Source organism: Lepisosteus platostomus, chromosome 4, assembly GCF_059453375.1.
Source record: "Lepisosteus platostomus isolate fLepPlt1 chromosome 4, fLepPlt1.hap1, whole genome shotgun sequence".
Classification (NCBI taxonomy): domain Eukaryota; kingdom Metazoa; phylum Chordata; class Actinopteri; order Semionotiformes; family Lepisosteidae; genus Lepisosteus; species Lepisosteus platostomus.
Genome location: NC_142614.1, coordinates 27,161,752 through 27,175,399, shown reverse-complemented (window position 1 = coordinate 27,175,399; position 13,648 = coordinate 27,161,752). Strand labels below are relative to the sequence as shown.

The 13,648-nt window shown below is 37.3% G+C and overlaps 1 protein-coding gene across 1 annotated transcript in view; it reads left to right on the top strand.

The window, feature by feature from the left end:
- Positions 1–13,648, top strand: part of adamts6 (ADAM metallopeptidase with thrombospondin type 1 motif, 6) — a 101,368-nt gene that overhangs the window by 78,401 nt on the left and 9,319 nt on the right. Inside the window, exons 21-23 of the mRNA XM_088629285.1 lie at positions 4,977–5,106; positions 9,302–9,506; positions 11,220–11,396. Of these exons, the coding sequence (XP_088485411.1) occupies positions 4,977–5,106; positions 9,302–9,506; positions 11,220–11,396 (512 nt within the window). The remainder of the gene's footprint in view (positions 1–4,976; positions 5,107–9,301; positions 9,507–11,219; positions 11,397–13,648) is intronic.

Here is a 13,648-nt window from a genome sequence, read left to right as displayed (position 1 = left end):
AAAGTGTGATACAGTTTGCCAGTAATAGGGAATCTCTACCACAGCATTTGGCGATTTAGTGCATTCTAGAAAAGAAGCAGAAATGCTTCACACAGCTTTTTCGTCTTTTAAATTTTTAATTTTTCAAAGTTTTAGAACACCTTTTATTTTAAATGAAGGACCAGCCTGTACCTTCACATTCCCATCTTTCCTGACATCATAATCTCTACCTGTAAATTATTAATTATCTTCCAAAATACCTTGATCCTAAAACAAATGTAACACTTATAGCAATTCCCCAAGCTTTGACATCAGCTATGATTTATTAGTTTTAATTAGATTTTGGATTAATTTGGTGGCCTTTTCACAAACAATATACAGCTGTGTTTTCTGAAGGTACAAATAGTGTTCAGGTCACTTTTAGATTTTATTATGTTTCAGGAAAGGATTTTATTAAAATGTAAAATAATAATCCGGAGTGTTAATTTAACAGATGTTTTATGGCCCTATGAACCCAAATCTGTTTATTTTAAAGCTTAAAGGGTCTTACAAAGTATACAAACATAACTTGTATTTGGTATATTTTCAGTCTGACATGATTATTCTGTAATTTGTATGAACGAGCTCCTAAACATTTCTTTCGGTTAACCAGTACAACTGTTTTACAGATGGAAGATATCCTGCAGCCTGGCTGCTATATAATTAAATATTTTAACTCTACAGCCACAGTTTCATGTGGCCTATCACAAAAAACGACTAAACCATTTTGTTTGCCTACAAAGTAAGGTTTCTTATAAAAGAACAAAGAATGTTCCTTGCAGCTTTTATAGATGGCCATTTAAAAGCATTTGAAGTATTTGCAAGCTGTTTTTTAATAAAAACAGAACTGGCAAACCCTGGGGAGTTTGGTCACTAAACCACTAAAAGTACAACCTTCCTTTAAAAGTTGCATGGACCTAACTGGCAGATATTTTACAGACATTTAATTTAGAGTTATAAATCTGCATGAACCTTTGCTAAACCAAAAAGTAAGCCTCAGTTAAATTTAATGTTAAGCATCTTTCACAGTGCTCCCATTTGTCTGTCTTTTTACTGTATGTCTTTCATGAAAATATCTTGTCTGAGGTAAAAATGATATTTCCTTACTAGTTATTCAAGGTAACAATTTTTAAGGATAATTAATGTAACTTCTCATTTTTTACTGTGAGCTATATCTATTAAATATCTGTAAAACCTTCAAGAGTTGAGTGATTTATCTGGGTGTAAACATAAAAGTATTAGATTTCAACAGTATTTAATATTTTAATATCAAATGTTAATATTTTTGGTTAAGAAATAACATTTGAGCTTCACTTGAATCAGGCTGAAAGAAACAAAGATATACTTTCAGTGAAAAGTTAAGAGCAGAAATCCAGGTAAAGTGAAATAAGTTGAAAATGATGGAAGACGCTATTAAAGACTTGAGGTCTCACAAAGACAAGGGTAACTGTGCTCTTGGTATTTGAATGGGAAATTGTATTTTACTGTATAGTATTCATGTTTTGTTGCATAGTCTTTATGAAGGGGTTATGGCTCTTTTTTTCAGCCTTATTAATGTAAAGCCATTCTGAAACAATTAATCTCAGGTCTTCCAGAAGGAGCTGGTCATGTTATTTCCTCCTTTTCTTGTCCACTATTATTAGTCTTGATAATTTAAAGCTTTTCTGTACTCTCACAGATATTTTCTTGAGTCTAACTGACTGCACTTGTAATATGTAATATGTAATATGTAATATCTAAATGAGAAAATTAAGGCTATTATTTCTGGTTGTCATGAAATCTGTGGCAATTGATCACCACAGTGATAAAACAGCAGATTCAGTTATATTTTACATCATTTTTATTACATCTAAAATAAATAGCCATCCACTCATATAACACTAAAATAAAAATAAAAACTACATATAAATGTTTTAACACATTTATTTAAATCAAGCAATATTTGGTGCTTTTTCTATCACCATGCCTTCAGATTCACAACTCTTTCCCTGCAGGTTATTTGAAAAACCTGCATAATAATGGATACACACAAACCAAAAAAGTAGAACCAAATTTTGTACAGTTAATTGGTTTGTACTGTTAGGAAACTTTAAAGTAATGTGAATTGTCCAGAGCAGAGACAAAGCTGAAAGGAAAATAAGATGACATGCCTCATAAATCTCATTAGGATTCTAAGATCTTTCTTTCAGTACTTCTCCAGCAAAATCTTCAAAACAGATTGATCCACTGTTATGATCTGGAGGTCAATATTGTTTTAGTAGTATTGTCAAGTAGGTATCAATTATTTGGTTCAGAGATAAAAGTTGCAATAGGTTTATCCTTGAGTTTTCAACTTTAATTAAGCAAAAGAAGCCACAGTAGGTTGGTCAAATAATAAAATCTACAAGAAACCTGCTGATTGCCTTTTTTCAGGCTAATTAGAAATAAGCCATTACATCTCCAGAATGAGTTATTACCATTTTACAATACAACCTCTTACTGAAATGGAAGTAATAGCTTACAGCCTTGGAACACTGGTGGTGGTTGATTGAAGTAACATACATGTACACTTCTGTGTGAAGTGTGCATGGATTGTTTCCTTCTGCCTTCCAAAGATATGCTTGCTCTGGTAACTCATGTCTCTAAATTGTCCATGTATGCTGTGGTTCTGCCTTGCACCCTGTGCTCCTGGGATAAGATCCAGGTTGCTGTGACCCTTGCCAGCAATAAGCAGCTTTGTGATAATGGATAGGTGGAAGTCTGCTGGTCATAACTGTATTGAATGACTTTTTGGAGAACCTGCTGCTCATTTAATATCCTGTCCTCTGACCCAGTTAGTCAACCTCTGTTTTCAATCTCTTTCAAAACAAGGGGATGATAAATCAGACCCTAACTGTTAAAGGCTTAGCTGTTTTGCCTTAGCTTTCTAAGATAATGGAAAAAATGAACAAGTACTTAATTAACAAGTTGATTTTTAGAAGGCTGTTAGATTTTATCCAACTGTGTTTTTCATTTTGTGCATGGATGTGTTATAGCAACCATAAATGTTCTCAGTGCTGTTATAATAATTCACACTTATGCAGCTGTCTAGCTTTTGACTTATTTATCTTGAGGTTAATACAGTTCTTCTGAAAAAAGTCTTAATATAAGTTCCCTCATAACAATTTGTAAAACTGATGTAAAACATCTGTGTTCCTAAGGGAGTTCCACAGGGTTCCACACTGGGTCCTACTCTTTTCTCTATTCATATTAATACTATTGCTGAACCAAAAGCTAACCTTCATATCTGTCTGTCTACTGACACTGTCACCTTATACTTAGCTGGATCCACTTCATTAAACTGACCAATTTGCCAAAAATATGAGTTTTTTCTACTCTCTTTTTCTAAACTGTAGTAAAACTTAATACTGTTCAATAAAAGTCAAAATTGTAGATTGCTCATTTAGGAACACTCAGACATTTTAATTTTAAAGAAGATCAAGTTGGCGTACTGTACAGTATATCACAGTTTATAAATATTGAGGCATCTGGTGGATAGTGGTTTATTTAAAAACTCAGTAATACATTGCAAACTATAGTCAAGTTTAGACTTTTTTGCTGCAAACTACTGTATGTTCCGCTAGGTATATACTGGTCAAGATGTCTGTACTTCCATTCTTAGACTATAGTGATGTTGTTACTGGGCACCTTAATTTTCTCAAACTACTCTGTCATAAGATGTATCTCTAGCACCCCCTATCAGAATTTATACATTGAATTCATATTAGGTGAATGTTTGAATGATTTAAGTTAATCTTTAATTGGGGAAAACAATTCTAATATTTTCAACTCTCAGTACTATCTTGCAGTCTAAGATATGGTACTTTTCTCAAATTGAACACTCCAAAACTATCCATTCTGGGGCAATGCATTTCAATCTGCTGCCAGTCTGTTTTTCATTTTGTGCATGGATGTGTGACAGCAACCGTAAAAGTTCTCAGCGAAAACAGAAAAAAATCACCTTTGAACCTGAGGTTTTCAGTTTTATAATTCCTTTCCAACACCTACCACTGTCATGTCCTGTTACCTAATGTACACTTCATTAATTGCTCTCTTGTTTCTGTCGCTGCTTTGTTTTCTGTGTAAAACGTTGAGTGTGAAAACCTGTTCTCCAGCTGACTTATCTGAATTTATCATTAATAAATGATTATTATCATTAGTGCATGATCCAAATGATTTAATTAAGTTCAGTGCTTTTCTGTGAAGCAAAAGTGATCTTTAATGTTCACCGTCTTTAATCTAGCAGTATATCTGTACCTTTCATTTGAGAGAAAACCACAGTGAGCTCTAGTGATGTTATCCAGTTATTAAGCTTCTAGGTCTCTGTAAACTTAGCCGGATTTAGATTGGATTATATTTTTTAAGTGCACACAATATCAGCACGTATTTTAAATTCACACATACGTCATTACATACACTCAAAACAGGTTTTGGGTTGCAAAATGTTCTCCTTGGGCCACTGAACTCTTTTTGTTCTATTAATGAGTGTGGTGGTTATAAAGCCAAAATGTCTGTCCTTTGGTACTGATTAAATAATTCCATATCATGTTTGCATATTATACTAAGATTTACAAAAAAATACTAGGCAATGCAAAACCTGCATGCTTTATGTGTTATGTTAGTGAGATCCTGGCTACTGCTAAAACATCACACTGGATATCTGATGGCACTACAGCAGATATGAAGATAATCGTACTCTTTATGTGTATTGATAAGTGCTACTCTTTAATGAAATTATGGCATTTTCAGGCCAGTTCAGAATCCAGCCTCGCCGATACAATATGTTTCAAATTCATTTAGCAATTTTGGTTTGTATTTGGAAGCTTCATCTCATACTTGACATAGTACATTGATAGGGTGCATGCAGAGAGTAATTTTAGCATGTGAAAATGGGACTAGAGCATTCTGTTCATTTTGGTGAATTTGTTCTTGTTTGAAAGGTTCCCAAAAGCAAGAGGTCGTGTGTAAAAGACTAGATGACAACTCGGTCGTACAGAACAGCTACTGCGACCCCGATAGCAAGCCACCGGAGAACCAGAGAGCCTGCAATACAGAGCCTTGTCCCCCAGAGTAAGTGCGCCGGCCTGTGTGTGTAAGAACCCAAACATGATTTCAACATGGCTGCCAGCTTCAGAGGTTAATTAAAAAAAACAGTGACCTCCACCTTGACAGCCAGGACATGTTTGTGCTCATTTCAGAAAGTCATTAGTTTTTGAGGTCAAGTTTATTAGGGAGGTCGACTGGTGAGATCGGCTGACTAATGACAACATGATATGGACCTCTCTTCTGTCCTTTACAAGCAGGGATACACTGTGGGTAAGTATATAAACTAGTGTAAAACGCTTTTAATGGGAAATGTTCTGATAAGAAAGCTTACGCAGCCTTATAATTGCTTTAGCTATTTTGAAACTGCTATTGTTTCTGAATATATGTGAAGTGTATTTAAAATTAATAAAGGCATTGAATCGGCTTCACAGCAGAAAATGTTTGTTAATAAAATTGCATTGTGGTATTTGGAATCATTCCTTGCCTACAACAAAGAACAATTCAGGCTTTATTCATTTATTAATTATTACAGCTTTCCTTCTTATTGAGGGTCCTTTTCTAGAGGTGCAAAGTTCTAAATACTCCACTCTTGGAACAGCCTATAGTACGCGACCGTATATCTGCTTGAAAAACACATTAAACCAGCAAAACTCATTGATTTACATTCAATGAAACTACAGTTTAATCAAGAGCTTTGGAAATACTCATTTTAAAAGTTCTAGCTAATTATATGTTTGAAAGAATGTATTTTTAAGAAGATATGAATTTGTTGTAAAACAAGCTATAAAGTAGAAATAAAAATAAATAGGTAAATGCTTAATTTATGTCTTTATATGTTGTCATAGATAAACATTGGACTTTTTGTTTAGTTCTACAAGAAGGTTTGATTTTGCTTTTCCCGTTTTGCTTGAAAATTCTTATAAAAAATGTCATGGTAGTGAAATGAGATACAACTACAGATATCATTTGGAGAACCTATTTCTGCAATCATTTACAACCTGCCAAATTCCAGGAGTATATTGTTTAAAATGTGTGCAAAAATATATATGAAAAGTGTAGAAAAACATTTTTTTCTTTCTCAATGTTCCTGGTTTTAAATTGGCAGATTCAGTGCCAAATAAAAGCAAAATACTCTGCGTTATAACTCAGTATTTCAGTGTTTGAACCCAGAATCCATGAGAAATGTTAATTTGTTTCTGAACACTTGCACTGAAACCAGGAGGTCAAGTTTGTAGTGTTTTTGCCAAGGCACTAGGCCAGGTCTGGTGTGATTGACCCATCACAGTCAGATGGGCATCTTCTAGGGTCTTTGCAGTTAGCTGCTGATTTGAGAAACCACTTTGTACTATGAAAGCTAGAATGCACGCATACCATTATCGATTTAATTATTCAACAGAAATATTGTCAAGCCTTGCCAAATCTGATGATGGATTTATTTGTTGTTGAAACTTAAAAACACACTTCTTGAAGAAATCCTGACTTTTCACCAACTGCTTTCTGGAAAACAAATGACTTATTCCAGATTTCTGGCAGGTAGCTTTATTTACTTTTTCTAAAACTTAATTGGTAACGCTTTATTTTCCAAGGGAAACGTTCATATTAGTTGATGCACATTTCTATTATAATTAGTGTTTAAACATAGTTTTCCATTAACATTAAACAAAGGCCAAGTTTCATAGGAGGACAACAAAAATGACAAACCTACAAGAAAAGAGACACAATTACCTTGTTATATGTTAGACTTTTGCATTGGAGGAAATTAATAGTGTTTAACACTTGGCTCTAAGCTTGTCTAAAGGAAATATTTCACCACAAAAAAGTTTATAAAGTAATTTGGACAGACATTTCACATTGTTTACGTCCCTTTGAGTGTTAGCTTTAAAAATGAATTGGATTGAACAAAATACATCATGGTTTTGCAAAGGTGTTGCAAATTCCATTAAATTATTTATGATATATATGTACAGTATTAACTGGTCATTAGCAGAGTGTCAAAACCCTGGTAGGAGCTGACATCTGCTAATTAACTATTTTAATGAAGAAAACATCAGCTAGATGGACAGCATCCAATTGTTACCCTTGCTGTTTCATCCTCTAGTCCAGTGGTTCTCAGTTCTGGTCCTGTATACCCCTGTGTCTGTTCAGATTGGGCCCAGAATCCCTCATGCAGACTGTTGCCTGTAACTGACCAGCTTGGACTTTTTCTTCACGCAGTCCTCGCTTTCAAAGTTACCCTGAAGTACCTTTATTTCCAATAATCTCAGCATTCAGTACTTTATGCAGTAAATTATCAACTGGGTTTTTTAAGAATTAGCTCCGTTATTCATGAAAAACAGTTCTGAAAAGATGATCAGTTGATGATAAACAGAAACAGGTGGGATTGACACTGTGTCTGACAACTCCCACAGTGAATCAGTATGTTTTCTCCTGCTTGAGTCCAGTTGGCTGGACTCAGCTCACGCACCTGAATGAGGGAAATCCTGAATCTCATGAATTAGCTCCAGCTGCATGTCGATTAGAGGTGAGAGGAAATTTATTAAAGGCCTCAAACTGAAATAAAATAACTTGTGATTAAAAACCTGACTAGAACAAACATGAGACGGCACAGATGTCATTCAGGACCAGGACTAAGTGCTACTGTATGGGGTATTTTTCCAAACCAAGATCTAAGTACTGTCAGTGCAGAAAATGAACCTTAATCAAACAAGTAGATCAGTTCCTGGGAACAATTAGTCCTGGTGATTAAGAGCTTAGAACAAAAAACATCAGTCACAGTACTGAAGGACTAGGCCTCAGAATCACTGCTATAGAAGCTCAGGTACGCAGAATCCTAATCCAGAAGTTATAGTCATGTTTTTATATGACCTTAAAACTAATATGTCACCAAATCTACAGTGAAGATAGACTCAGCAGTTGTAACTGCAATAAATTCATAAAGCTTTCATTTTCTGGATAACTTTTTTTCTGCATGGACATTTCTTGTGAACAGATGTCACATACTGTAGATAAATTAATTGCATTGAATAACATTTCTCATCATCAGAGCTGATGAAATGGGGGTCAATGTGGACGTAATGGGCTAGATGTGTGAGTGGTCACTAATTGATATAATCTGTATATCTGCAACACATTTTGTACCAGGTTGCAGGTGGTATTTTATGTGATGCTGTTCCTTAACTCTCACAGAGGACACCATGCACCTGTTCACTGAGCCCTAATTGCTACAGGCTGTCCCATCTTATTCCACAAATGTTCAGTGGGGCTCAAGTCTGACGAGTAGGGCACCCACTGTCACATCCTCACCTCCCAAGATTATTGTACAAGCAGCATGAGCATAACCACAGCTGTCCTGCTGGAATGCTGTCATGTCAGGATGAGGCCAGCAAATGAGATCTTCCAACTCAATCAGTGTAGCAGCAGTATTGGTCTATTGTTAATGTGATCTACACAAAACCTTGATTGATCAGTAAACAGGACTCTTGATAAGTGGGGCGTGTCAGGTCCTTTCTTTCTTGACTTTCACCTGCCTTGATGTTCAGCAGGTCAAATCTCCTCACCAGTTGTGCTCGGTTAGCTCTTTCACTAATTAGGTGATGTAGTGCTCAAATTAGAAGCCATGTCAGCATGTGGACTACAGAGGAACAAGTCGAGGCTAATTCCACAAACTAGGAAAGAGGCAGGGTTACTTATCTGGTAAAGGGTATTTACACCCTCTATAAAAACACTTTGTAATTCAATTCTTACATGCTCCGATCTTTGTTCTCTATTGCTTCATATCCCACCACCCTTTTTCTCTCCGCCTCACAGCTAAAAGAAAGAGAAAAGAAAAAAGAAAAAAAACAACAACACACAGTTCTTTATCCAAACAGTTGTGGGAACCGTTGAAGCCACTACCCTAATTTTTTTCAAGAAATATTTGCACGCAATGTGTGGATCAATAAACTATGAATTAGGTGGGCCGCATGCTCTCCTCTCTTTTGTAACGTCCTACATTTCTTTCTTTCCACGGTTTCGGCTTGAGTTTAGTTTAGTTTTGCTCAATAGTCTTAAATCCAGTCACGAGTGATAAATTAATCCAAATGACCTGGAGCTCATTAAAACAATGTCCAGAATCAATATATCAGAGGTTATGCTTTACTCAAAATGTGAACTTCTAAAAATAAAAAAAACAATCCAGAGAGAAAGCTTTTACAAGCGTTATTTCTCATTTTGTTTCCAGGTGGTTTATCGGAGACTGGTCCGAGTGTAGTAAGACATGTGATGGGGGTACGCGCATGCGCACTGTCCTCTGTATCCGGAAAATTGGTCCTTCCGAAGAGGAGACTCTGGACGGCAGTCACTGTCTGACCCACCGGCCCATAGAGAGAGAGCCCTGCAACAACCAGTCCTGTCCCCCTCAGTGGGTGACCCTGGACTGGTCAGAGGTAAGGAGCCCCTTACATTCCTGTCACAGTGAGAACTCGCTGTGCTTTTACTGCGCAGCCCCTTGACATGTTCCGAGAAGCCTTGTTTGGCCCGTGACCTTCCTGTGAAGTGTCTTGGAAGTCATTATTGTCTGTAACCCTGCAACACTCCAATGCAAGGAAATTGTTTCAGTAAGTGAGCTGTTACTCTGTTTGACATTTCGGTAAGAATAAATGATTTGGGTGCTTGTTTCCGGAATGACACTAGACGCATAGTCTTTTATCCAGAGCCTTCAGTAGCTGAATTTCATCCCCGTATGATGTAAGGGTAAATTTTGATTTATACCTCACCCATCTGAGAGTGTGTTACTCCCCTTTCTGTAAGCACTTGGCAGGGCTAATGTTGCCAGTGATGATTTGATTCCCCCATTTCATCAGGCTTCATAAATCAGGACGAACAGGACAGGACGTATCTGAGAGGTTTAAGGTCTTATCCTGTTGTTTTCTAAACATAACATCAAAGCACCTTTTAAGTGTTCTTTACAATGTCTCTTCTCTGAGACAACACACAGATGAGGGTTTTAACTTCATATTGTGGGCAGCACAGCAAGTGAGAATTGAAGCTGGATCTTTACAATCTTAAACAGGTGTGCTGTCTCTGTGATTTGCGAATTCAGGTACAGCCAGAATTACTCAAGGTTTCTTGGAGTCATGCACTGCATACGTTATTTTTAAATATCATCTACGAACAGAAGGAAGCAAAGAAAGAAAATTGGTTTATGGAGTGTGTCTCTCACCCCCTCCACTGTGAGCTCACACTTCTCCCGTCTGGGAGATGCCTCTGTGTCCCCAGGTGTAATACTAATAGACACAGGAAATCTTTCATCCCCACTGCAATATCTCTTTCAATGTATCGTAACTGTCCTCTTCCTTATCATTCTGTAACTCTGTTGCGCTGATTCTTGGTTGGTAAAACTGTGTGCTGTGGGCCAATAAAGCTTGAATTGAATTGAATTCAGTTACATCTACCCACATTCTCTTGTCATATCTCTTGAGAACTCTTTTCACAGTTCTTACTAGGCTCATGACTGCCGTTAAGAGCGGTCCGTTTTGCAGAAGCCAGATTTGCTTTCAGGTAGTTCTCGGGGTCTGGTTCAAGACGCTTCAAATCCAAAGCTGGTCTTGAAATAAAAATAAACCATCCACAGAAAAAAAATGTTAGAGGCAGAAACATACTGTAAATGAGAAATCGAGGTGAAAGTAATGACACATACAGTGTGTATTCTTCTGACATGGGAACTACATCTTTCAATTTAAGTCTCTTTTTTTGCATAAAAAATCTAACTAATGCTCTTTCTTGGTGCATGTTTATCTAACAGGAGGCATCCAGAAAAGACATGGCCTAAGTCATCAACACAATATAATAAAGTTTTACACTGGGTATCATGAACCTTTGTTAAAATTTCCATATAGAAAATACATATAAAATGGCATATTTGCCCCTGTCATCCTTATTTAAAATTTATTTATTCACGTTTAATAAGTGTAAAGTTTTCTGAGGTATTCTTTTTTACTTTTCTAATTCTCAAACTGAGGTGTCTCTTTTCCCATCGGAAATTTCAAATCACAGGATCTGTGTTTTGGGGGGTATGTATGCTCTTAGGTGTTCTACAGTGCTAACGGTGTAATAAGGGGTTGTGGAGAAATGAATTGCATTTTCTTCTATGTCTCCAGTGCACGCCAAAGTGTGGCCCAGGTTTTAAGCACCGGATTGTGCTGTGCAAGAGCAGTGACTTGACCAAGACCTTCCCTCCTGCCCACTGCCCCGATGTCAGCAAGCCCCCAGTGAGGATTCGCTGCAGTCTGGGCCGCTGCCCCCCCCCTCGCTGGATCACTGGGGAATGGGGACAGGTATCTACCGCTGCTCTTTACTAAGGAGTTCCTTAATACAGCACGTTGATTGGACACCCGTGTGTGTGTGTTCACAGCACCTGTTCACTGGTCTCTGAGCCCTGCTTGCTACATGTCATCCCATCTTATGAGATAAGAACAAGAGATAAGAGATGAGATCACTTTATTAGCCATATACAATTTCTTGCATTAGGAATTTTCTCTTTTCGTATACCCCAGCTTGCTCTCCATGAGACACACAGGCAGGGAGAGAGAAGCTTGGGGTCAGAACGCAGGGTCAGCCATTTATACAGCACCCCCAGAGCAGCTGGGGTTAAGGGCCTTGCTCAGGGGCCCAACGGAGTAGGATTCCTCTGCCTGATGTGGGATTTGAATAGACAACCTTCCAGCCACAGGCGCAGATCCTTAGCCACAGAGCCACCACTCCACCTGCTCCGCCTGAACATTTATTGCACAAATGTTCAGTGGGTCTCAAGTCTGATGAGTAGGGCATCCACAGTCACATCCTCACCTCCCAAGAGGTTATATAAGCAACATAATCACATGACATATACCATGATAACATGAGCATAACCCCAGCTATCCTGCTAGAATGTTGTCATGTCAGGATGAGCCCAGCAAATGAGGTCTTGGAACTTGATCAGTGTAACACCAAGCTGCCATCAACCACTGTAAATGTAAATGAAGTTCTGTGGTGATTAGACACACCTGGCCAGGATCATACTTGGAACTCCCCATTAACTGGCCCTTTTTGTAAACAGTGTATTTATCTATTGTTAGCGTGATCCACACAAAACCTTGATTAATCATTAAACAGGGCTTGGCAAGTCCAACTTAGATCTTACTCAAACACACTGATGGCACAGAGGTATTGATTTCTTGATAAATGGGGCGTATTGGTTGCTTTCTTTCTTGATTGATTAGCTGTACATTTTGTAGTTTTTGCTAGCCTGATATGATAAGTTAGTGAGCCATTACAAACTTGATCTGCTTTCTTTTATAAGACGATTCCAAAATTCCAAGTGACAAATGTATTTCTGGCATATCGTACATGACAGGGTTTGCTTAAAAAAGTGTTCATGTTTTAAAATGGTTTATTTCAATCTTAATGCAGCACAAACTCCTTACATTTTTCTTTAATGGGCACAATAATTTACAGTTATCTGATGGAGGCTGTTAAAAAGCACAGTGTTTTGGTGTGATTTACTACATGGACGGTGTTTAAGTGACAAGCGTGTGATAATGAGCATTTTAAGCTTATCTGCAGAAAAGCACAAGAAACTATGTTTCTTTGTGGTGCCAAGAATATGCGGTAAAAAATGAGATAGAAGACATTGCTCTCTTGAAAGCCTGACATGAAGATTTTATGCTAATACACGGAATTTGTGTAGATTCCTGACATTTAGACCCAAAAGGTTTGTTCCCTCTAGAGTGAAAGTAAAAAAAGGCAATTCACTTCCATCCATTGAAGACCAAGAAAAAAAAATGGCAAAAAACTGCAAAGTGATTCAAAGCTCAGGAACTTTGGTCAGAACCTGTTCTACTTTTAATCTATAAAAATACTAATCAGAGCAATTTGTGTTGGTCTAGTGCCATGAGTGTAATTATATCCTGCAGCAAACCATTTAAAGTTGGTATTAATGCATCCTGAATGGGAGGTGTAGCCCTTTAATTAGTAGGGTTTGTTACCCATGGCACAGTGTGTCTCATTGTGTAGATTTCAGGAAGATGGCCAGAGCTGCATGTGAGAATCGGGTTACAGCTTTATGGTACTATACCCATTTCATATATACAGTAACAGTGACAAAGAAATAGCTCACCAGACAGTTTCAAAACAAACTGAACCACCGCAAGATTTGATTTAGATTGTCTAGGTCTGTACAAAGCTCATTTATCCTTCTTTAAATTGTGGTTTTAATCTTAATTTCCAATTTATTCTAGTAAAAAGTTAAAACTCGTTAAGAAAGACCCTTTTCCAGAGCAGCTCCTTCTTATGGTTTAGTCTTTATTTTGTACCGAGGCATTATTATGTTATGAATGTTTTCAGTTCATAAGCTGGTCACCACATAGCAGTGCCATAATGTAATGTCTTGATAATGTTAAAACAGTTTTGACTAGGTTGGGAAGCGTGGCTGACCCTGTACCCTCTCATACTCTGGATTTCTTCTGTGAAGGACTAAACAGCCTCTTGAACGTGCAGCTGAAGAGAAGGCAATCTCATGCCATAATAAAGCTGTGCATCTGACCTTAAG